Source organism: Lagopus leucura, unplaced genomic scaffold (genome assembly GCF_019238085.1).
Source record: "Lagopus leucura isolate 7727_CA_CO unplaced genomic scaffold, USGS_WTPT01 Super-Scaffold_73, whole genome shotgun sequence".
NCBI classification, from domain to species: domain Eukaryota; kingdom Metazoa; phylum Chordata; class Aves; order Galliformes; family Phasianidae; genus Lagopus; species Lagopus leucura.
Window position 1 is genome coordinate 76,625,387 of NW_024962252.1, and position 26,287 is coordinate 76,651,673.

At 40.6% G+C, this 26,287-nt stretch overlaps 1 protein-coding gene and 1 long non-coding RNA gene across 4 annotated transcripts in view; one reads left to right on the forward strand and one right to left on the reverse strand.

Moving 5' to 3' along the window:
- The window catches only part of TTC7A (tetratricopeptide repeat domain 7A), a 162,214-nt gene that overhangs the window by 92,954 nt on the left and 42,973 nt on the right, over positions 1–26,287 (reverse strand). For all 3 annotated transcript variants that reach the window (XM_042892070.1, XM_042892062.1, XM_042892078.1), the window contains 3 exons: positions 18,218–18,322; positions 7,848–7,965; positions 1,392–1,449 (listed from right to left, as the gene is read on the reverse strand). In XM_042892070.1, the coding sequence (XP_042748004.1) occupies positions 1,392–1,449; positions 7,848–7,965; positions 18,218–18,322 (281 nt within the window). The remainder of the gene's footprint in view (positions 1–1,391; positions 1,450–7,847; positions 7,966–18,217; positions 18,323–26,287) is intronic.
- Positions 11,722–18,096, forward strand: LOC122191718. Its single transcript, XR_006182453.1, has 2 exons — positions 11,722–12,080; positions 17,935–18,096. It is a non-coding gene; the product is annotated as an uncharacterized LOC122191718 (long non-coding RNA).

The following is a 26,287-nucleotide window of genomic DNA, read 5'->3' on the forward strand; positions in this document are numbered from 1 at the left end:
AGGGGATGACCTGCTGGAGAGGAGCTCTGTGGAGAAGGATCTGGGTGTTCCTGTGAACAACAGGTTGGTGAGGAGCCAGCAGTGTGCCCTGGTGGCCGAGAAGGCCAACGGAATCCTAGGGTTAATTAAAAAGACCACGGCCAGCAGATCCAGGAGGGCCACAAAGATGATCAAAGGCCTGGAGCATCTCCCGTATAAAGAAAGATTGAGTAACCTGCATCTGTTCAGCCTGGAGAGAAGAAGACTGAGGGGGAACAGAAAAGAGACAGAGTTTTTAAACTACTATTAAATTTCCTCAAAATGTACTAGAAAAATACTTCATTCAAACTTCCAGCTGAAAAGGCCACTGATAAGGATGGCTACAAGCCAAACCGTGGTCTGAGAAATTCTAGAAGTAACTTAAAAAGAGGTGAAAAACAAGGGGAAAAAAAAAAACAAACAACAACCCAACAAGGAAAAGAAAACCAAACCCATGCATATAGGGAGATAGTAGCAGTTACTGTCAGAACACTCCTGTTGGCTGAAATCTGAGTACCTAATTTCTGACTAGAAGCTTGTCTGCTTCCTAGCTAGTGTTAAGATACGGGGAAAACCAGCTACAGCCAGTGGGGAAAGGTCAAAGCATAAAAATAAATGCACTTTAAAAGCACTGCAGCACTGCAATTACAGAAAAATTGGGCAGCAGTGAAGGTATTACATTGGAGCCTGGGAACTGGTGTGACTTTAAGTATACTGCTGATCTAAATAGTGACCATATAAATGGCTTCTAAAATATATACTTTTTAATCTTTCAGATCCTTATGGGGTAAATATCCAGAATTACATTTGTAGTTTCAGTTTGGCAAAAGCAAGTTTCTACTACCACTTGCTCCTTACAATCACTGCAGGAAAAATGTTTTGGACAGCATCAGAAAAGCAGCTAGGATCCAGTAAAGTGCTCAACTTGCTACTGTATCTGTACTGTACTTACACTGTACAGTATCTGTACTTGGAGATACCAAAGAATTCAAGTTTTCATCACTTTTTATAATGCATTTATGACCACAACAAAACCAGAATTAGATACTTCAGTCCAAGACTTAGACCACATAAGCTTCCATTTAGTTGCCACTTGAGATCTGTAAGCATTTACGCTTATAAATGTTAACTGTCCTACCACGTGCACAATGCTTTTAGAGGCAGAACAAGTGCTCTTACCTTGGATATTCAACCAAACAATTACCAGATTTCACCATCACAAGGATGTTTTTCACATGTGACTGCTGAAATTTATGGAAGTGTTTTTAAAGTTTCTGAGTAACATCATACAGAAAGTAAAACATTTTTAAAAAATTATTCTGGATTCATCAAAGGAACTACATAATACAGGAATAGGTACCATTCTTACTCACCTCTCCAAAGCCTGAAGTGCTTTCTTGTTGTATTCATCCTGAGTGCTCTTCAAAGTAGCTGCAGGGCAATATACAATGTGATTTAAGAATTGAATTCAATGTTTCAGATTCAATAAAAAACAGCTACACATGCTTCAAACCAGAAGCATGAAAAGTGTTGCAATCTCATGGTGCCTGCTCAGGGCTGGAAAATGTGCCCTTTTGTTTTTAATGGACAGCACAAAAATAATATTTTAACTCAAATTCTCCCTTTTTTTTCTATTAACAACTCTTCAAACTCTCTTGTCTGAAACTCTGAAGTATTTTTTAGTAATGTATGCCACTAAAGGGGTGTGGAATGATCAGGAGACACAATCTCTTATTGTATCTAACTAGATTCTAGACCTCTGCCAGCCCAGTGTACACGTTAATGGCAGTAACTAGCTTGGCATTTTGACTCAGAGTGCCTCCAACACCATCTTCATGTAGGACGATGTTGCAGGTGGAACAGGAATACCAGAAGCCAGATTTACAACTCCATGACACAGTCCTTGACAACATAGCATTTCCCCTGGACCACAACAAACATTCAGGTTACTTCAGATATGGCAGATAAGTGGCAAGAAGGAGCCACTTATGCCCTCCTTGGTGCATCTAATTGCCAAAGGATCCCATCCGCTAGGCTTATCCGATGTATGACTTAATTTGAGCTCTAATGAGAAGAATCATCAATCTCTTGTTACACCAGAGCATCATAAAATACCATCATCATTAAAGGAAGAAGAACTTGGAGAAGAAGGGCTCCCTTAAATCCAGAATATTTGGAAAGCTAACAATAAAGTTCAGAAGCACACCAGTTGGCTGCTTTGCTCTGGATCTCAAGTTTTTAGATTTTACATAGCAGTTGTTTCTCGTTCTACTTGTATTGAACTTGGAAACTTCCGATCAACAGTACAAGAAAGAGACAAGCAGTTAATCATTCAGCAAACATCCACCTATGAATATATTTCACTTCCTGTATCAAGCCAATGTAAGCTCCATAAAAGGAAGATAGTAAATAGTATTTACTTCAGCAACAACCCCCCCCCAAAATCAAATACTCGTATAAGTTAAGAGTTGTGTTCTTCTACAAGTTGTACAAAGGTAAAAAGTTTCTTTAGATTATCCAACATGCTAGTAAGTGAAACTTTAAAAACAATTTATTTTTCCTAAGTAGTTGCAGTCATCAAACCTTTTTCACTCCTATGCCTTTCAATAGTTCTTCCAAACATCAGCTCTATCTGCGAGGAACAGCAATCTTCAGGATTTTCCAAATCACATAAATAAAAAAAAACTGCTTACCTCATAAATTCTGCTCTAAATAGTAAAAACTGAACAAAAATACATAATTCAAAGAACAAATTTGAAGATATGTGCTTTCATGCAAAACATAGCATTTATAAAAAGCTGGAAACACTTCACTCTCAATATCCTTAAATTGAATATTCTGGTCCACTGCCAAATACCAAAAAAACAATGAAGTGGCAAAGCTTACAGAAAAGTATTTTAGAAAATCATGATTGACATTCATAAAATAAAAATACCTGAAGAGACGCTAGAAAGGATTTAATCACAGCTATGAGCGTTCACCCAGAAAGAACATGTCAGATTGTGCTCCTTATGGAAACTACAAGATTCCCTATATATATATACACATGTAACCAAGTAATTCTAGAGACACATTACACAATGAGGAAGATGGAAAGAGATTTAACATTCACCCTCCAAATAACCACAAAAAGGAAAAGCTAGAAGAACTTTCGGGCTCAGTCTGGTATGACTTGACTGAATGGCTGTTCAACTTAGAAAGTAAGAGTACCAATATTTGGTGGAAAGGATGTTGGCACTGATGAGGTGGGACATGCGAGTCCCAATTCCCACAGCATGAACTGCATATTCAGTTGCAAAGTTGCAAATCTGCTTGTCTGTCTCTAGATTTGTGTTTGATTTGGCCAAACAAATTGAAATTTGAGTTCTTCCATTTCTATAAAAAAGCAGCTAAGTAATTTTGGGAGAGATGAAAGAGAAGGAAAGCTGAAGTGATGACTGAACACGTTTATAGTTAAAATCAAATCGTATTTCCGCTAAACAAAAACTGAGCTCAAAATGTGCTTCACAGGCTCTGATCCAGTGTTTTACAACACAGTCTTCAAGACCAATCCCAAGCACAGAGGCCAAGTAGAGTTAAGAGGAAGCTCTTAAAAGCAATTCTTAAGTTCTTCCCTCTCTTTCAAAGCAGAAAAATGTGCATTTTTACACAAAATCTGTCTGCAAGAGAGGCTGGGCCATTGATCATTACCTCAATATGGCAAAAATTTTCAACCAAAATGCAGAAAAACAGGGAGCTGAACTCGGAAGGTCGGTTTGGAAGAACACTGTACCTTTACACGTCTAGCTCAGCTCAATCTATTTTTAGCACATTTAAGTCAGCTTTGCATAAAATGAACAAAACTCCCAAATGTACTGGTACTGGAGGGCAGACATGAGAGCAGTAAGCTGAAATAGTTAACAGATTGGAAACATCTTTATTGTGATCTTTTAGGTTCTTCCTACTGCTCCTCTCCCATATATTGCTAGGTCTTTATCAGAGATAACACATGTACACGCTAGATGAATAAATACAGAGATGACATGACTCAGTGTTCAATATTTATGCCTCAAGTTGACAAAACCTGTGCAAGTTCCTCCTACTCCGATGCCCCTCCTCATACATGCCCTTTCCCTCTCCTTACCAGAATTAGACTTTTTTTTCTTACGTAGCAAGAAGTCACTATCATGAGCTCAGCTGTGACAGTTTTACAAATAAAAAGGCAACAGAACACATTATTTAGACTAAAATAAAAGCAGAGCAAAGCACAGTCTAACCGAAGTAAGAGAGACAGCACGGGGGATTTTAAGTTTCTAAAACCTCAAATGTTCCTCTAAGAACAGTACTTTTCAAACATCACCTTAGAAACTTAATATTTACTCTCTGGAGCACTCTTTGTTGACCAAAAATCAGCAGATTTTTCAACCTTTGGATACCAAAATACAAAGCTCTGAAGTCACATTTGAAAACAGAGGAAGGTAAACTGTGTTAGTAGGAAGGTGCGGCATAGTAAGCAGTGAGTGCATAGACTGAAATAGCAATGCTGGGGGCCAGCATCAAAACTAAATATACGCTGAGACAGTCCATATACTGTGGACTGAAAAACCATAAGCAACTGCAGCATAATCAGGTCTATTTTTGTAGCACATTAATTTTATGAGAAAATAATCTAGTTTGTGTTTTCCAGCACTCTTCTATTACGTGAATCACAATATTAAGAAGTGGGTTGGAGAGATGGAATTCAAAAATACATTTCTGACAACTAATACAGCAAGTTATGCAGTTTCAGTATCCAAAATCACAATTTATGATTGCATGTGCTGATCGCCATCTCCAGATGCAAAAAACGTGTGTTCACTAATAATGCATTTTAAATTTTAATGTCTCTTTTTAACATTAACTGGTACTGATTAACATTAGCATACTGATTAACATTTACCATTAACAGTTTACCGATTATTTACATCACCAGGAAAATTTTCCAATGCAGTCTCTGACTTTGTGGCCTCGTAACAGAATTCTAAATGAGAACAGAGATGCAGTACACTCTTTCTCTCATTTCTGTAAAGAGAGTGAAGGCTTGTTACTGTTGTTTGTTTGTACTGAGCTTTAACAGTATGTGTGGAACTGACGTTAGATAAGAGCAGTTTTATTTCACAAAGCATGCTGGACTTGTCTCTCTTCTTCAGCCTGTGCTAAATTCGTCTCACTTTTCCCTTCTCTAGTGAATCCTTCATGAGGCAAAATTGACAATGCAGCTTACACCAAAACTGGAATTACAAGAAGCAAAAGGTTTGCTGTTGAAAATTGCCTCAGTGGGAACAAATTTGGGATGTAGAAAATTTAGATGTATGGACATTCTGTATGAACAAGAAATATATGCTTTTAAGAATGAGACAAAAGCAGCTATGACTTCCTCTGAGGACACGTCTTTCAGCAACTTCATAGAGTCCTCTTCCAAAAACCACATAATTAGACATTAAGGACTGCAAAGCTACATACTTATAGCCAGCACAAGTTTCAGAAAATCTTATTTCATCCAGGAGTAAATCTAATAGTTGTAAAATGAGTCTATCGAATGCTCCCATGAGTTCTTTGAATCATCATTCAGTAGGATTCTATCTTCTCATCTCTGCTAAATGCACTTGCTAAAAAGTGGTCATAAAGGAAGGGCTCTAATACAGCTCCTCAGTGCCTTTGGCACACAGGATGATAAATATTTACTGAAATTATATTAAAGAGAGAAAATCTAACCTCGGTTGGAAGGCAGCTTTATATTACTGCTGCAACCTTTACAAGACAGTTGGTTGAAGGTCTCTGAAAACGATGATTAACTGAATATCAGCTTAAGTGGGAAGCTACAGAAGTCATATATATACACACAGATGTTTGCATGTCTGCATATATCACTACAAACTGGTACAAACACAGTGACATAAGACTATAAAGCAGCATAATAGCAGAGTAGTTGTCTTCCTTTCAATGTGTTCTATTTGTGATTCTTCACTAACAAAAGCTTGGGTTTTTTTGTTTTGTTTTGTTTTTTTTTAATGTCTCACTAGTGTAAATTTGACTTTGCTACTAAAATGCTGCTGTGTATCCATGATTACCATGTTTTTGAAGAACATGATCTATTTTATTAGAATTAATAAAACGTAGCCTGAAGATGAAAATACACGCTTCAGATTTTTCCCAAATAACTGCACAGTGGTTCTACTGACCTACTGGCCACAGATACAAGGATGAGAAGGCAGGTATTTCAATGTTGCACAACAAAATCATACCAGGTAACTGTTGCAATGATTGTTTATTTTATGTTACAAAGATCACTTACTACAACACTTGAGCTAAACAGCTGTATACCTGGAAAACTTCTCTTCCATGAGAATTTCCAATTTCCATTTTGCTTTACCAAGGTATGTTTAGAGCCAGACCACAATACATGCCTCTACAACTCCATTCTTTAAAAACCTTCTTCTTTCCATAGAGAATAATAAATAGATTGTAATGGACTTAAGACAAAAATCTTCCTATCTCTGAAAACAGTCTCTGGGATCTCATACAGCTTTAGGGACAGTTCATACAAAATCTAGGCAAAATGCCCTAAGGAACTAGGCTATAAAGCAGAACTCAATGTTTAATGAACTATTTAAAAACAAAACAAAAAACAACATTAAAAAACCAAAAACAACAAAATTCAGATTAGGAAGGACATACATTTCTTGACACAGCCTTTGTAAGGGAACTATTCAAAGTCAGAGACATGGAGAACTACAGAAAGCAACAATGCATGTTTCTCTCCATGCTGGAAAGCTGTTCTCAGAAGGCCTGATTGATGACTGGGTGAAAAAGAAACAACATACTGCACTACTGAAGAGTACAGGCCACTTCCTCAACCACATGCTTTACAGAATTTTGGTGTAACTTGCAAGATCTGAGCACTTCCACAACGCTATACGAACTGTCACTTTAGCTTTGTTTCAGGCTCATTTGCCCTAAGAAATTTCTTTCTGTGGAACACATCTGACAGAAAAACATGTGGTATGGACTGCCAAACTGCTTAGGAAACAAAACAGCTCAGCTATTATTTAAAGAAGCTGTATTAGGAGGCCTTTTACCTATGTTAGAAATCACAGAGAAAGGAAGGCTGTCCCCAGCTGTGAGTCTGATGAAGGTCAAATCTAGATCTCACCCAGCCACCAGGACTTTCAGCCCTCCAGGCTACAAAGCACCAATTCTACAGAAGCACAGTCTAATCACATAAAAACCAAGTAATCAGTATTAAAAAATTAAGTTTTTACTTTCAGTGATTTGTATCTAGTCAATCCATATGTACCAATGAGACAGATATTTTTATCTTGTTTACTTCTAAGCAGAGAAAGAAACTACATCAGGGAGAGGTTGAATCTCTGCAGGGAATCAGTATCATGCCAGGAACCGAAGTCAGGCATTTCTGCCTCCAGTTCTTGGACTGTATTTCTTTATGTGATACATGAGTGGGTGACAAAAATACGAAAATAGATCGAAAGTTCCATTTTTTGTTGTGCAAATAAGTGAAATAAGTGTATTACAAATATCCAAATGAATCACACCAAGAATCATTGCATACAGTCAGAGAAACATCTCCTAAGCAATGATTTGAGTTTCTTCCTTTACTTAAAAGCTTCACTTTTATTACCATAGAAGACAGTTCTCTGAGGAATTGAACAGTCCTGCTCGTCTCGGGATCTGATTATTTTCTACATTCAGCCACCACTAAAGGCAAAGTTTCTAATTAATTTCCTACTGCTTGCACCCAAGAATCAGAACAGATGTTTCATATAGCACACCTGACAAACAGGATAACTCACCATCAGTAGCCTGAAGACTGTATGACAGACCCAGTGCCAAGTAACCCTTTGCTAGGGACTCTCCAGCATCCTCACCCAGGTCTATCACCATTTTAGCAAAGTATTCTCCTTCTTCCAGCTGCAAAAGAAGACAGAGGTTGAGAATTTCAGGCATTTCTACAATAACTGCATGTCTACTACACCTGCTTCAATAAGGTTATCCTTTTATACATACCCATACAGTCATCTGAGAGACACAACAGTGACTTCAGTGACCAAGTGACTAAGCACTTACAGACAAGAGAACATAGAAGACCAGATTATTAGACCCTGATGCGCAGCCACAGTTTTCAGAAAGGTTTTGGTTTTAAGCACCTGCCCTAAACTATTTCCAGATGTTCAAGGTTAAGGAATATCTTATTTTTGTATTTCTCTACCAGGAAATAATGTAATCTTAAATATCAATGGACTAGCTACTTAGATACTATTCTGGCAGTAGATAAAAAGTTCTACCAGGTGTCTTCCTTTAAAGGAAGAACTTCCAGGTTTTCTCTACATTGCCTTTAAAACTTCGAATAGTGCTCCTCACTTCTGATCTTAAGGGTTAACACACCCATAATCCGTAGAAAAGACTAAGGCCTGTAGATGTATATGGAAAGGTCAAGGTTAGACAAGTACAGGCAAAAGCTGTAAGCGATGCTTGAAAGGCACAGAACCTACAGGAATACCTCATGTGCATACAAGGAGATTTGCAGATCCTGTCAGCCATAATCAGAGTGACCAGCAATCAGACAGCACTACACCACCCCAGAGATCCTACTATTGGAAACTTTTATGACAAGATTACCGATTTTATTGGATGGAATTACTTTGTTTGGGGGAAACATTTTTGTTTGAAATCCAGCCATTTTAGATGCAAATACTGCAGCAATAACTGAAATGTGCTCTTATTACTCAGTTTTGTCAGATTTCAGCACCTCATATTTCTTTGACATTGAAAACTCGTAAGGAACTGGAATCAAAAATATACCATCAGATGAGAAATTCCCCTTCTGCAGCAATCTGTGTGTATATTACTTAAGAATAGAATTGACTTGATACACAGCAGCCTGTCAAGTCTTAGTTACATCCCTTGTAGACATGCAGGTGATGACACGAATTAGCAGCTACATAAACAGAGGAGCTGGTATTTATTAGATGACAAAACACAACGAAGTCTTTACCTGATAATCTGTGTATGGAAAAAGACTGAAAAGTCTGCAAATGAAGAGGCAGTCTCCATTGCTTGGGTCTTTTCCCCATTTGTGCAGCTCCCAGAGGCCACAACACTTCAAACTAGATGCAGGCCCATAATTTAAAATTTCCAAAATCTCCAACAAGTCAATGGCCAACAGTCACCCAAGGACCAACATGTATTTGGTCATCAAACTGTTGACTGGAAGCACTATGAACTGCCATAGTGTTGCTGATTACCTAGCCAATAATGACTCTGAAAAATACTAATTGAAAAAGGAATACCTCTCAGAAACATCAAGCAAATTGCAAGGATCGTCTTTAACAGTATAATCCAAAGTCTACTGCAAACACTGGAAATAATTCTGCTGACTTCAGTGATGCTCAGATGCCACCCTTTAAGCTCACAATCACAACAGGAAGCCTGAAGTTTGTTCCAGGATACTTTTTAATCTTGTAGTCAGCTCTACCGACTTCCCTGCCACAAACTAAACCATATTCTGGACCAGAGCTTAGGACAATGGAAGAAGAAAGAGTCCCATGACTCGGCAAGGGGTGGGAGGGGAAAACACCAAAAAAAAAAAAAACCCTTCCCATGAAACAATAACTAAATTCTTCAACTCTCAGGAACTTTTACATAAAGCAGGAAATCTCTGCAATTAGAAATTTAATTATGCACCTCTTTTGCTACCATAAACAGCACTATTCCCACTCTATTTCTTCATTGTTTCTCCTCCCCACATGCACCTTCAGCTAAGAAGTCTCTATCAGATGAAGAAAAAAGCTATGCAAGGAATTCTAATAACTATCAAACAAGAGTAGCGGAAGGTTGAGTTTGTGAAAAAAAAAACCAACAGATTAAATGAAAGGTTTGGAGCTGAAATGGAGACGTCTAAAATTGAGGACATTTTGCTCCATTGTTTCTCAGAATGGTCACCTGATGGTGTTTCTAGTTCCTGAATGATGGCCCACACTGAATAAATCAGCAACACACCTTTCAGTTTTCTTGCCTGCCACTTATCTAGGGCCACTTCTGAGTGCCAGATTAATATTTCGTATGAATAATTAAAACCACAGCTTTTCAGAATGACTGAAAGAGCGCTTCTAATGCAATACTCTTGTAAACTTTATTCATACTAACACTAATCGCACTTTGACTAGCCACAAAGGCTCTCATGAATGCAAACTTTGGTCAGTTGAAGGCTGCATTGAAAAAAAAAAATGGCATTGTAAACTCCAGCACAGCTCAGCAGCTGGTTCTGCTTATGAGAACATTTACTTTTCCTACTTACAGCACTCAGCCACTTTCCCTGCCAGCCCTGCTGTGACTGCCATCTGCCCCCTCTTCTCTCATTTGCCTATTCTTAAATCACCCTGAGCAACCATGAAAAGCAAAACCTTCCATTCAAATCATCCAATGCAACGTTTCAACTCTGCAGTGCAAACTGCCCCTAACCTGCCCGCACTCCGGGTGAAAAATCCTTCTCTACACACTTCATTGACTGAGGCGCCAGGAGCCAGCCTGAGCTGAGATCTGTCAGATGAGCTGTGTCCAAGGGGATCCTTACACACATGAGGTGCCTGCACTCTGCTATAACAACAGGAAAGGGAGGATTAGAAGCCTCCAAATCAGGCCTCAATTCCTCTAGATCCCACTAGGTACGACTTTTCTCAGCTGCAGCTCCTATGGTTTGCCACATATCCTGAAGCAGCAGGAGCTACTATTCCTTTCCCCTCTCCTCATGGGGTGAGAGGCATGTGAAATCTCACTCTGGGACTCTCAGAAGTTGCAAGTTCAAGCTACGCAGAAGTCAGCTAAGACACAAAAGGCACAGCAGAAGACAGCCATTCCTACTCCAGCTGCACAACCAGGTGGCCAGACTCAACATGAAGGGAACTCAGTTTGTTCACTTCAAATGAGGACTCCAACTTAAAATGGTGCAATGCTGCATTGGGAGGGCAAGGAACATGGATAAAAACTGTTGCATCTTATAGACCATTGCTAGCAAATTCTAGGCCACAGGATGCCAGGTGTCCCCCAGACAGCAGGGATGGCACAGCATCACATCATCACCAGAAAATGCATAAGTACTGCTATTAACCAGTTGCCAGCAGCGCCAACAGCAGCTCGCAAGAATGCAGAAAAAGGCATTTCTTTGGTCATCAGTATGCTTGTAACAGCTTGAATTCACTTCCCTTAGAATCATTACTTGCTATTCCTTCAGAAACAATAAAACCCAAAGTCTTATACCCACACAGCTACATCTCTGATTTGGCCCTTACTCTTGCTAAATTCCTCTGAATACTTCCTACTGAATAGCTTTTTGAGTGAAGGGCTGCAGAGAGAGGTTCCTGCCTTCTGAGATCTGTATGGCAGAAAGCAGGTGTCGGGGAAAACACACTAAAGGGAACTTTCCATATTTTGAACTGAAGCTATACTACCTGTCAGGAGGCACTTGGAAGCACTAGCTAAATAACTTTTCCCCCACACCAGAAAAGAAGCATGCAGCTGGCACCTGGCGAGAAAAAGGCTGCCAAACCACAAGCTGACACTGATAAGATTGTAATGCTGCGTTGCTGTTCTTTTTTTTTTCCCTTCCACCTCCTCTATCATCTTTGATGAAAACAGAGTAGTTGTTAGTTGCACAACCCTGAGGGTAGGCTGTTCCAGCTACTCCTGTTATTTGACCGCAGGTTAGGTGAGTGCTGCAGCCAAGCCCAGAGGCACACTGACAAGTGGGGAACAGCAGGTGCTGTCGCCTGGCCTATCGCCACCCAGCTGGTTTCCAACCACCACCCAGTGTGTTTTTAGAAAAGCTCAAGCCCTACACCACTGAATCTACACCTTCCAGGACTGCAAGTGGACTGCAGTTCCCACCAGGATTTAGAACAGATGAAGACAAGCAAAACTGACGTTACACTGCAGCACAGAAATGACATTCTACTGCGCTGAGAAGGGGAGTGCACAAGGGAGGAAGGAGGAAACACAGCACGTGACACTGGACTAGGACAGCAGACAAGGTTAGTGAAATAGGAGCTTGGACACCCCAGGACTGAGAAACACCCAAGTATCTCAGAGATCCAAATCCTATAGGAAGAGCTTCCACACAAAGCTATATACTGTTAACTAGATGAATTAGGCTTTTATCTTCTTTGTTACACAGGCTTGTAGGTTTGGAGGCTACGGTAAAAAACAGGAAAAATTAAATAATGGGAAGATTAAGAGAAAAGGGGAAAACTACATAGGAAAAAAGTGCCCAGTAAGGTATTGTGTAACAGAAAGCTCTGTCCCACTGCTGTTCACAACATACAACACAAACCACATTACATGCCAGGAAATAAAAAATCCCATGCTTTCTATTGTTGGTCCTTCAATATTGCTGATTGCTTGTCAACATATTCAGCATGTAAACCCAGCCCACTGTACTTAGTAATACTTGATCCTTTCCTCCAGTGTATCAAGAGTGGTTTGTTCACAAGGAAAATGTATAAAATTCTTGGTTGCCTTTAACATCTAAAATCCTTTGGATCACCTCAGTAACAGAAGCTGTGATGTCAGTGAGAATCTATTTTAAAAGATGGAAGAAATCTTCAGCAGCTCTTCACCATTCACTGTTTTCTCAGTAGCCTCTCCTCACAGTGATGTCAGTCCTTCCCAGAGTCTGCTTAGCAGGTGGAATAACTCGGATAATGGGGCTAGATTTGATCTTACAATGTTACTCATACCACAGTAAAACCTACACAATGCCATGCAATTCCAGGGCTCCTAGGTGACTGGGTACAAGCACATGCACATCATTTATCATCTGTAATGACAGGGTCAACAACAGAGAGAAGAGAAAGAAACACTCTTGGATTAAGTGGTCTGTGAAAGTAATGAACAATAAGCTGTTACCTCAGAAGCATGCAAGTCTAATTCTCCATGCTGCCAACCTTCCAACCCTCCTTCCCGTCCCCATCATGTACTGACCTCACCATACAACTTACACTTTACAGATTTCATGCATTGTCTGACCTGGCCTTACCCTGCTGCTCTTCTGCCTTTGCCCTAACAGACAACACAATCTCCATTTTCCCACACTAGGATCTGCAAGTCAAAAGAAGCAAGGGAAGCGGTAGTGAGGTGCAGCATGCATTCGTGCTGCAGTTTTTGCCATAGGGTGAAGTCTCTCCAAAACTCTGTGCTAGCTGATAACACTGGCATCGTGTGGTATTACACACATTTAACTCCAAACAGTACTATTTCTGTGGTGTCAACTGTGGGTCGCTGAAAACAGTAAGAGCATGTCTCATGCCCTCCTACTCTCTGTTAGACCACTGTCGTAGAAGATTCAAGCTATCCTAGGATCACAATTCATCTCCATGGGTATTTATCAAATTCTGAATGCGTCTCCATTGAAAGCATCTTAGTAACTATTGACACCTTTAAATAATACTTATAAAATTGATAAAGTCAGTATTTGACACCTAGTGTTCAGTTTTTAATATTCTTACAATACCTGTCACAACTGTCTTGTGGAACCTAGATGAGTAGTGAAACTACCAGCACCTTAATGTAAAAATACTAAAAACAACAACTCATGTTGTAGCTCAAAATCTCCACCAGTATAGCTGAGAAGGAGTGCTAAGTGAAGGAGAAAACTGCAGCAAGTCTTTTACAAAGTGGCACTCTAAATTGACAGCAGATCAAGACAGGACAACCCCAGTATGGACACTCCACTCCAAGCTACATGGACTTTAAGAAAATCTAAAATAACACTCTGAACTTCAGTAGTCCAAAACTTCATAGTAATTTTTGGAAAGCCAGAAGACAGCTGGTTAAACACAAATAGCCTTTGTGTTCCCTTGATACAATTGTTCACATTTAAGTTCATCAGACCGTTCTGCTGAAATCTTGGCAAACTGGAACGCCAGGCAGCATGGCACCTCAAAAGCAATTTTGAGTTCACCACAAAAACTCTTTTAAAACACACCAGGGTAATGGGATAAATACAGTACAAGAGTTCCAACTTTGTTAAAAAATTCGCATGCTATCAGCTTTATTAAGTACAGGTCAAACTGCATCTTGGCCAGACAAGCGTGATCCGTATAGGTGCACTATTTTGAAGTGGTCCTCCAAGACATTTGGCGTAAGCTTTAGAACAACTGAAGGACTAATTTGCTGTTCACTCTCTGGTGGTTTTTTTTTTTCTTTAATTTGTGAAAATCTATAATTCTGAAAATGGAAACATTCCTTACTTCATTGAGATGTTTAAAGCAGGCCAAATTCTGAAAGCTAGTGGTCGAGGGGCAGATCATGAGCTGATGTAAGCCAGCATGGTGCTAGAAATATAGCAGTGGAGTAGTGCCAATTTACATCAGCTAATAAACCAGTCATAATGTCACAACAGAAGCTGACTGCATCCAGTTCTTTTCCACATCTGGTATACATTGATTTGCATGGCACAGTACAAATGCATGCATTTTGCACTTTGTTTTGCTCTGTGATATTTTTTCCATGATCTGGGTATCCTCACTATTCCAAATCAGAATGGTATCAATTAGTTTATTTGGGTTGGGTTTTTGTTTTTCAGAGTGTATGGAGATTCCATGTAAAAAGTCAGCAAAACAAGTTAAAATGACCATTACATTAATTAGAAAGGAGACTGTTCTGTGTTCCTCATATCATTTTGCATTTATCTGACAGAATAAATTGTCTTTTTTTTTTTTTTGTAACTGAAGTAAGACTAAACTAGTCCACAGACTATAAATGAACTGAATACAACATCACACCAAAAGCACACAATAGACAGATGTAGGACATACAAACAGCGTGTTTTGTTTGTACGAACAGTGATCTGGTTTTGCCCTTTTCCTGCCTAACTAGCAATGAAGTACACAGATAAACCTCCTAACTGAGAAATTATTCATTCTGTATGTTTTGAAAAGCAAGATGCATCTGAATATTTGCTACTGTTGATATTTGTCCATTAGATTGTTCCAGTGCCCTGTCTATCCTCCCTTCTATTTATACTGGCATTGATCAATTTGTTCACTTCCAGTTTAAATGATTCAATTCTGTTGTGATTGCCATGTAATTTAAATGCAAATAATTACTGTAAGGATGACATTTAGAAAAACAGCTCTGCTAAGCAGGAAGGTTTTTATTAGACAGTGGAGTTTGCCAATAGTATCAGAGGCATCCCTTTAACTATGAAATGCAGAAACCTATCATGCTAAGATGCTCAGATTTCTCTCTGGCTCCCCTTAATTAAAACTATTCTATGGCATCATTAAAGTTTGGTGTCAGAATAGAGTATAGGCCACTGAGAAAAAGGGAGAGAGGAATATTACTGGATTTGGTTTGGAGTTTATAAGATTATTTTCTAAATAACTACAGTAAAATTATGCTCTTGTGAAAAAACGTTATTATTTCAGATTGAACCTCACTTCTGATCCAAAAACACTGGAAAGTGTTCCATACAATGAAAAAGCAACTGTTAGAGGGAAAAACCCTTTCTTTGAAATAGTCAAAAACAGTTCACTTCTCTCTCCTTTCTTCTTTTTTTTTAAGATTAGACTGTTGCTTTAACATTTTTTGCCATGTGTGAGAAATTCTGGACATACCAGATTGACTGAGGACAGAGCTGTGACTGGTACAGTTTCACCTTCTTTTCTATATGTCTCTAAAACAAAGCATTCTTTCTTTGTCAGCTGCACTAGAGGATCCAAAGTGATGTTGAAGAGAAGCATCAAGGAAAAAAACAAATTTTACCTTTGCCTATTTTACTGGCAAAGCAGCATCTTTAATTTGGGCTAATAATTACACATTCAACCCCTCATCCATCACAGGCATCAGACTTTAACGGTACCATATGAGATTTTGTCCTCACTACTGAGAGTTGCATAAACACCAGGGTAACATAAGAAAAACAAGCAGTCTGACATTTTTTTTCTCACCTTACAGAAATCTGGTCCTTTCACCTCAACAAACAGCAATGACCCAGTATATAGCACAGTGCCTTCGTTAAAACTTCACCATTCCTGTTAAATGTCAGACCATCACAGGGATCTCGACTTTAGCATGGAGTCTTACAAGATGAATACACTCTCTCAGAATTTTGTCCAAAGTCTAATTAAGGCAGAAGTCATGTGTCAAGCAAATATTGGGAGACCACAGCCTCTTTGAAGCCACTATTTCTGTTTAGAAGTAGTTGACATTGATGATTCATATTCTATTTGTCTACCAGAACCCCAAGACCTTTTCTGCAAAGCTGCTTTCCAGCTAGTTGGCACTCCAGCATGTGATTATTCCTCCCCAGGTGTGGAACTTAATAAGATTTCTGTAGGCCCATTTCTCCAGCCAATTAACATCCATGTGAATGGTGGACTGATTCAATTGCAGGTGGGCTTTGAGATTTTTTCTAGTTTTTCCCTGCTCACTTGGACAGTGTCTTCATACACTCCTCCCAGGTCACTTCTCCATGCTCCTGTCACTCTTGTTTGACTTGAGTCACTCTTGTTGACAGGAGTACATCTGAATGGACAATTCTGCTATCCTCTTTGTTCCCTCCTCTCAGCATCCTAATCTTAAACATTTCATGGTCACTGTAGTCAAGTCTACTCTCCTTTGCATTCCCAACCAGTTCTTGTTTATAAGTATCAGGTCCCACAGAACACCTTCCTTATTAGTTCCAGTGCCCCTCACTTTGTTCACCAAGCAGGAAGTCAGAAGAGCTGAAAAACTATGGGCAACAAGGAGATCTCAAGTTTGCCTGTCATACTGAAGTCCTGGCTCCTAGGCAAAACAGGCTCCTAGCTTGGTTTCCGAAAGATTTTCCTTAAATTTGACTGTTCCTGCCAGCTTTTTTTTTTCCCCCCTCCTCCTGGCAATCATTGAGGCAGTAGAATTGATAGGGTAAGCTCTTAGACTCCAAGTCCCCCACTATCACTCCGGATGAATATAGGAATTCAACCCATGAAGCAACTCTAACTTCAGAGCCTACACAGAGAAAAAACCTCAGCATTATGTTTTAGACTAATACTAAATTGATGTTGCTTTTGAAACCATCAGCAGAGATGCTAATAAGTCTTCAATACAGCTGTAATGTCTGACTCGCTTGTAGTTTTAAAATCTCTAAGAATCAGAAAAAAGTATTGGCTTTATTTAAATATATTTACTGTATTATTTTAAGCTGCACAATAGCTTTCAGCCATCAAAACTTACATACTGAGCTAAGGTTACAACAGAGCTAAATTGCTCTATAAGTCAAGTAGGTCAGCAAAGATTCCCCCATCGCCCTCAGACCTGACGGATTTTCTTCCTAGAACACAATGCTTCCCAGTTTCTGCTGACTCACGTACAAGTTCAACAATTACAGTTGATTCAAATACATACATAACCAAGTCTTCTCACTGACAGTCATGTAAATTGATAGCATTCAGTCAAATTCATCTTTATACCAATTTTTACCATACAGAGATGCTGAGGATTGCAGCAGGAGGAAGAATATTTTGTCACCAAAACCTGAGCAGATTCTTCTGGTATTTTCTTTCATGCTTTTTTTTTCTTGTATGTTTTACTTGTGTTACCAATTATAATCCTTCACTGACTGCAGGGACACCTCGTGGTGAGGACAGGTGAAAACAGCAGGCTGCAATTCAATTAATAAAACCAAACAGTATAGGACTGACAGATGTTTCAGCTCCTTGGGATAATGAGAATTTCACAGGCACAGACTTCAACTCCCACTCTGCTTCTGGAGCATACATTAACACATCCAGAACAGAAAACACTGACACGGGAACTTTAAGAACAAAGGATTGAATCATACAGCAGACCTCAGCTATCTAGGAGTTCAAGGGTCAGACTCACTTATTAACTTTGGTCTTCCAGGGGCTAGCGGCGTGGCAGATCCAGCTCTAGATACTCATTTGAAGAGGCAGTCTCAAGAACAGCCATTATGGATTTATCCCATCCTTTTGATCAAAAACCAGCAAAACCCATTCCTGTGTCTTACTGCAATATTTATTAGTAATATTTTTCTTTTCTTTAAAACGTGTGCCTATGTGTATGATTTTTAACATGGATTTCCATTCTCAGCACTCCAACTACACAATGGTACTGTCACTGCAGCGTTAGACACATTGCACAATGACAATTGCATCAGCTTGCTTACCCAGTGCAGTGACCCAATGCAGACCTTGGCAGCCAGAAGAGGAACGGTGGGATCTGTTGGTCGCAGTTTAGCACACTCTTTGAGCACTGATACAGCATATGCTGACTGGAGGAGAAGGAGGGGAGAGAGAAGGAAGAAATAAAAAAAGGCTGATTAGACAATGTTGTCATGGGGTCCACACAATATATTTCAGTGAAACATACAGAACAGTGATATGAGGTTAAAAACAATCACATGGGCAAAAAGCTAGCAACTTTATTCTCACCTGCACAGACAGACACACACGTGTGCATATGAACACACACACACTTCCCACATTCAGAAGAAATACACCAAAGAACCAGCGCGGTCTGTGCACTACACAAAAAGCTGTTAACATGCTGGTAATTTTAACGCTGCCCTTCTAACTCACAGGAACTCTGACACAGTTTCCCCTGTATGCAATCATCTTCTAGTAAGCCAGAAGAGATCATAAAGAGCTTATCCTACAGTACATTACATTTTAGGCCAACTATATTCAGAGAGCTAAAATAATCTGTTCTGTAGACCGTTTTCTGTCTTTTCTAGTACATAAAAGAATACAACTGGGATCCCACCACGCAAAGGGTGAAGCAGGCAGTTGCAGAGCACTACATTGCTCAGCGGGTGGTCTGAATAGCATGAAAAGAAAGCTCATAGAAATCTTCCTGGTGTTAGGTTACCATTCATAAATGCACGAATGGTGTTTATGAAGCCAAGCAGTCACACAGCCCTTCTGATATTCAATGTGCTCTATAAACACTGCTTTTTACAGCAGTGCCATTCACAGCTGCCATATTTCAGAAAGCTGAATGGGGAGTAAGGAAAGCTCAGGTCTGAGAGGCTGGCAGGTAGGTCTGCTCAGCTCTGTCAGTTTCATAGCCCACCCCATCATGCTCAAAACAGTTACTTTGAAATTTCCAATTCTCGTCTTTAATGACTCAGAGCCCCTCAAATGCTCTCACCTGGGAACTCGAGGGGAAGTTTTCTCATAATTTCTTCTTACATGCCCCATTGCTCCTAACCATGTCAAATACCCATGGACTTTTTACGTTACAGGAGAGCAGTAAACGCACTACTAAGCTTGCAGAACCAAACTAATGGCTATTCCTATCAGGCCATGGCCATCTCCTCCCGACCCTGACCCACAAAAACTCTCCCCACCAGACCTCCTGACAATCACACCACTGGGTCTGGAGTCTGCTCTAATCCCAAGGAATTGGCAGCTCCACACGACAGCTTCACACTCCCACGGGCTATCAGCACTTCCCCTCCCTCACACTGTACAGATCTGGTGCAGCCTGCCTCCTCTTTTCTCCACAGAACTGAAGGTCCAGCTCTTGCTAAGGGATTCAAAGCTTGGCTAAAAACTGGCTTGGAAGGGAGCCTTGGAAAGGGAAGAAGGGATGTACAGCAGTTCTGCCAAGGAAAAGATGAGTTCTATAAGAGAGAACATAGGCTCTGCAGTGGCACAGTGTGAAGCCTCCTGCTTGAAAGCTTGGGTACCTGTAGCATGCTCTAGAATCTTGGCCCTACATTCTCCCGATTGCTCCCCGCCTATGTGGGCCATCAAATACCATCAGTACAAGTAATGGAATATCTGCTGTTTTACAGTTTCAGACAATTCAACAGTTTGTCCAAAGCCAGAAGGATGCCTGCCTAAGAGCAAAGACCGGAATTTAAACTTTTACCTCACTCCTTTCAGAAATAAAAACTTCAGCTTTGAATTACAGATGGAAACACATCTGCTGTTACTAGATGACTCTCATCCCTCAGAATGAACCTTCGTGACACCTATCTGTTTAGAACAAATAGTATCTCAGGGCATCTTATCCTCCCCTTACAGAAGGCTGCTTGCACTGCTGGAAGCTGGTATTTCCAGTACCACCAGTGGGTGTGCTGCTGTTCAGAAGTGTCTTAGCCCAGCACATCATCTTCCTTTGTGCCTCTACTCCAGCCCACAGGTGTTTGTAGACCAAAAACCCAAGCAGCACCATAGGACTATGTGCCACCCCATCTGCCAGTGCGTGTGCAGCTGAACAACACCTCCAACCTTTGCTATCCCACCAGGCAAAATCAAAATGGAAGGGCCAAGTTTATACCGAGTATACCCTGTCCAGTGCCACTGCTTTTCGAAATCCTATACTGACTGAACAGGGTGGTGGTTTCTCAGTTCCCTGAAGGAGAAAGCAGTAGGCACCTGGGTGCTGGCTACAGCCATGATGCCAGCCAGCACAAATTGGAGCAGCGAGACGTCTGTTCTAATTTGAGCCACAGCTGCAAAATCTTTCAGGGCCCACTCCAGAAGAGAAGCCATACAGCCTGGCTCCCTGCCAGCTCCGCTTGAGCTCTGTCCCCTTTTGCAGACCATTGAGTAAGGCTGGCCAGGATGCACGCCAGCTCTGCAGCCCCTACAGCCCCAAGAAGTGCTTCTGCAAGCTGTCCAGAGACGGTTCAGGAGCCAACAGCACAACAGCCACTGCTGAATGCAGCTAAGCACAAAATCCTGCCTTGAGTCCACACCCAAACGCCTCTGCCTGTGCAGAGCAGCTTTATTGCATGCACTTCAGAGCTTCTGAATGCAAATTGACAAAGGGAGAGACACTGTTCCCACACTGCTCTTAAAACATTTACAAAGATATGTCACTTTAAGCAAGTTTATAAAAATTGCAATTAAACCAGGGAGCAGAAATGGTTTCAGAAACAGAGTGACATGAAGCCTTTCTATCCAGCCGCATTTAGAAATTCAAGGGAACTATATAATTTCAACTCAAAAACTTCACCTAGCAGAAATTACACCTAGATGAAACTGTTAGACAAGGAATAACTGTAGAAAGAATATCCCACTCCCAATGGAACCTTACTTAGAGGACATTGGTGAGAAATATACTACTAAGCTGTGACACAGATACTCATTACAGGCATTTGGCTGGGAACAAACATCAAGTATTGAATATGGACGTCATTGGTTAGTAAAAATATCTACAAATAAATAAAAAAAAGCATTTGTGCAACACTGAAATAATCTGACAATTAAAATGTACATATTCTTTCACTTAGTGTGGGTGGATCAGGCAGCCAAGAGCATTGTTTGTGAGATTCTCTACAAGGCAATAATGATTGGATTTATTGGTGGGGCATGTTTTCAGAAGAGCAGAGCTTGAACTGCAAGTGACTGTGTGCTTCCTGCTCATAATTCTGAGCTTCAGAGCAGCTCACTTAAAAAAACAAACCCTAGCCAGAATTAAATTCTGTTTGGATTTCTAATTGCTGGATTCTAAAGACTGCACTGGAATCAGTTCTCAAGGATTTCAGGAAAAAAATGGATTTGCCTCTGGGTCTCATTTGAAATCTCACTAGGAAAAAGGCCTTGTGTGGGTTTTAATTTTGTTTATGGAAGGTCTAATACAGGAGTTCTCAGCCTTGAGATCCTCACCAGGTTTAAGGAGATCCATGACGACTCTATTTTTTGTTAGGTCCATCAAGGCATAGACCTCAAAACAGATTATGGAGTGAAAATACTGACTTAATGGGAATGTTCAGCCACAAAAGAGTGAGCTCTTTGAAGGACTTAAGAACCTCTATTACAAGAGTTGAGCATCTCCATCCTTCATATACCACCTCTAAGGTTTTTGCAACAACAGAGAAAGGACACTGCACTACTGTTCCATGTTTAAATCCAGTATCTACGTAGGAATCCATTCTTCTCTCTGTTAATTTTTCTTCACCTAATCTATTTGCAAACAATATTCTCCTTCTGCTGAGAAGGAAAATTAGGAGAGGCAGTTGCAGGGAAGTAACTGCCAACACTGACAAATGGCTGCTTTCAGTTTTAACTTCTGAAAGAGCTCCATGCACTACATTCAATATAAAGAGTGCAATTGTGATAACACAAGGAAGCTATTGGGAAGAAGGATGCAAAAGACATCTTCCCCTAAGTAATTAAAGCTACCAAGATTTTGAATCCTATAGGGGAATAAAACAACCGAAAACTATTATTTCAAATACTAAATACTCTTCTACCCCATTTGCTAACTATACAACAAAGTACACAAGCATGCTCCTGAAAGATGTCTGCACATGATCAATCAGTACAGAATGAAAAATTAGTTTGCTGCTAGTTTCCTTGCTTTTCAAAAAGGCTTAAGAGCTTCTGCACTCCATTTAAGTAAATGCACTGATGATGCCCAGATACTGGATTTCCTAGTGCACTTCAATACTATTTATCTTTCTTTCCTCTTCTCTTCCACTGTACCAAAGCAAGAAAAGAAGGATGTCAGAAAACTCATTTCATACTTAGAAGACCAAAAAAAAAGTAAGTAAAAGGAAGAATTTCTAGACAACAAATTGTGCCAACCAGACCTGACACACCATATATCTCTTGCAGAGGTTCCAAAAAATCTTTCCTGACTCTTTCTCTTCAGTAATATCTTCCAGCCAGAGAGAAAAGAAATGTTCAAGAAGGTGTTCTTGGTAGATAGCCTTGTGCCCCATTCAACAGGCAGCTCAGGACACAGCTGAATCTTCACAAATAACGCTGCTTTACTCCTAGAACCTTCCTGCCTGATCATAGAAACTATGCTGTCTGAAGGGGATTTGGGGGGAAGGTGATGTTTGGGAGTGGGGAGGGGTGTTCTGCCAGTATGTGAGAATAAGTACCTCCCTTATCCTGGGATTCACAGCCATCTAACTATAAGAGATCTTGAACCGCAAGGGAAGATGACATAAGGGGGAGAAAGCAATTGAGAACATGGGTATCAGTTATTCTGATGTTAGCTGTTCACTGAATTTCTATAATTCTGTGAATCCCTCAGTATAAACAACATTCCCCAAAGACATTCGCTTCTTCCAATACAGGGAGCTTTTTCTTTTACCTCATGGTTTGCAAACTGGAACACTGCAGTTAAGCAGCTTCATACATTCACTTTTAGAAGTACCTCTCAAATCTTAGGATTTAATAGAACAAATCTGTCCACAATAATGTGACGAATGCCCTACTTCACACTTCCTGTCACGAAAAGAGTTAAGCCTCAAGGCAACCCTGCAGCCCACCCAGGTACTCTGCTCAACAGGCAGGAATTTTCCATTTTTAGCACTGCCTACAACACACACACATACACTTCTGATCTTTCTTTTGCACCGAAAGAAACCGAACTATTGCATATCCCCGAGATGGCTGACCTTTGTAACGGGATCTTTAACCAATGACTGTTCAATATTTTAACTTCCAGTCCCCAGCAATGCTATTTAAGGAGCCATCTGAGACCTCTGCTGCTCCCAAGGTTCCTGCCTGCAATGCGAAGAGAAATGAACTATTTTTTTGCCAGTTGCCTAGCAACCAGCCTAAGCTTTAGCAAGAAAACCAACAGAAGGAACAGCCTAAATCAGAAAATTTGTCTGCTGTTGCTGCAGAATTATGTATCAAATATATTTATATCTTTCTTTCTAACCTTCTGGAAAGCTGTATGTTGGCACTGCAGACATGGCTGAGTCAAACTTGAAGCTCCTTGAAGCTACCAAAGACATCCGCTTTTGCTGCACTGTTTTAAATAAGGAGAAGTATTCCTTTTTTGGGTGCAACACAGATATGAGCAGCTCAGACATTAGCTGTCTCTATTTGGCTATGACCAGCACATATCAGCAACTCTCAAAGGGCTCAGAAACCGAAGTTCATGTCTGTGTAAGGCTTGTTTCAAAGCCCTAGAAGTGCTGCTGGCACAAGCCCTGGGCAAGGCTGCATTATCTCCCCTGCAGAGCAGCTGAAGGGAGCACCATGACTGCACTCCAGCCTCTGGGACAGCTGCAGCCTGCTCCATCCTAAAACCAGCTGAATCACAAGTGCCAAGGGGGATGCGATTATTTCCCCTTGTATAGCATCAGACGCTTCCTGAAGTGCTATGTTATTAAGAACCATTCAGGTAGACAAGTGTGGCTCTTTCTTCCTTCTTGTCTTAAACATGAGCAAACACAAGAAGGCTAAGAGGAGACAGGATCATTTTGCGCAGTTGAAATCAGGTTTCTCTGCTTGGTTTTGCAAAGTGCCATGCTTCTGGCTTCAATTCCTCTACTGGCAGCCATTCAGAACAGGGGGATCAGCAACCACACAATTGTTTTTGGACTCATGCAATTGCTGTCCTGAAGGCAAGCACTGGGCTGAAGTGATGGCATTCTGCAGGCACCGGCAGCCCCAGCACAAGGTCTGCTGAGCACAGCTCTTGCCTCCAGAAAACTTCCTCCTGCTCCACTGGACTCCCATCACAGAGGCTCTTCTCTGCAGCCTCGCCACCAACTCCAGACCTCTTCTCTCACTGACATCCTGCTGTTCATCATCCCCTAAATGAGTATGAGACAGTGAGGGGCAAGGGCAGATTGTCTCCCCTCAGCAAATACTCCTGACATCCCTCAGGAAGGCAGAGACTGTATCACTCCCCATTTCTGCTGTCAGGAAACATATAAACAATCCTAGAGCTTTTAAGTCAGTAATGAAAAAAACAATAATAAATAGAGCAGAAATATTAAATTTGAGCATGAAAACGTTTCATGCAATGAATATACTAGCAATAAATATCCACTGGACATGAAAGCTGACTAAGACTGCTGCAGGTTGAAAGGCTCAGCTAGGACATCCAGAACTCATATATCAAGTACATTCATCATTCACCTAATAATTTCAGTTCTCCCTGCAGCAGAATCCTTCCTCACCACTCTTGGGGAAACAGCACATCACTGTCATGAAAGACAAATACTGTCCCCTTGGACTGGTACTTAAAAGAGAAGCATCAACACTGCTTTATGTGTGCTTTCACAAGGTGCACTGCTTATTGGTTCACCTTTCCCTTCAGCTGCAGCACAAAAAAAAAACACGCGATGCAGAACCAGAAAACCATCAAATACTGTTGATCTAAATCAGAATTCAATCCCATGATGTACTTCAGGGTCTCTAATCCCAAAGAGCTCCAGTGACATTTTGGGACGCGGGATGGGTCCTGTGTGGGGCTGTGAAGTGTGGAAAGGGACAAGAGTCTGAACATGTAACTGATACAACTGGTCTGAGGCCAGAGAAATGCTTGCAAGTGCACGAGGACCCTATTTCACATCCCTCTTGCCTATAATACATCACCTAGACTGATAATTTTGCCTCCAACTTCAGACACCAGCAGCTGTGTGCTAGTTATCACCATGGCCTTCAGTGCAAAACATTTAGCTGAAAAGCTGCAGATTCTCATCGTACGCAGTCTTCTACTCTGTAAATACAAGTTTGCTCCTTTGCCATTCTTCTGAAAACAGGTCATTTTTACTTTTTGAAAGTCTCAAGACAAGCAGATGCAACCTACTGCACTCATTTTAGGCTGGCAGCAGGACAGTGGCTCATCTCACAGCCTGAGGACTGTGCCAGATGGCATCGGGCTATCACAGTGCTCACCACTGGGGCTCGGTCAGTCTGCGCATGGCAGGCACAGGGAGCTGCTATGCCCACTCCACCCCTGGCTGTCATGTCACCAAATTACGAATGTTACTACCAGCAGAAGCAACTCAAAGCATCTGCGCAGAGTTCTGCATCGCTTTCTAGCAACAATGCAGAAGCACAAGGGTTCTGCATCAGTCTGATTTTAGCTTTTCTCTCGCCTATACAGAACTACACTTGCTGACACAGGACATCTCTCAGTCTTCCCTTTCTATAGCAGGTATGTCTCATGCTATTGTCTACGCCTTCCCAGCATTTCATCTAAAATTGTCCATAAAAGTATTTCAAATTTCAGGCCATACTGCAATCATAAATCTACAAAAAATGCTCCTTTTGTTTGGAAAATACACAGTACGTGCATTCCCAAGAACAGCCTTAAAAACAAACGAAACAAAAAACCTCAAGAAGAACCAGATGACACCATTTTTCTCATTAAGGGAGATTCTGAGAAGCACAGGCAAGTTAAATTGCTGTCACTCCATTATTTCTACTGCTTTAAGTGGATAGAAGAACAATAGGAAGGTTATGCTTCTTTGAGCTTTCTTATTCACTGTTTTATAAATCCCTAAGGCCTTGCCGGCTCTGTA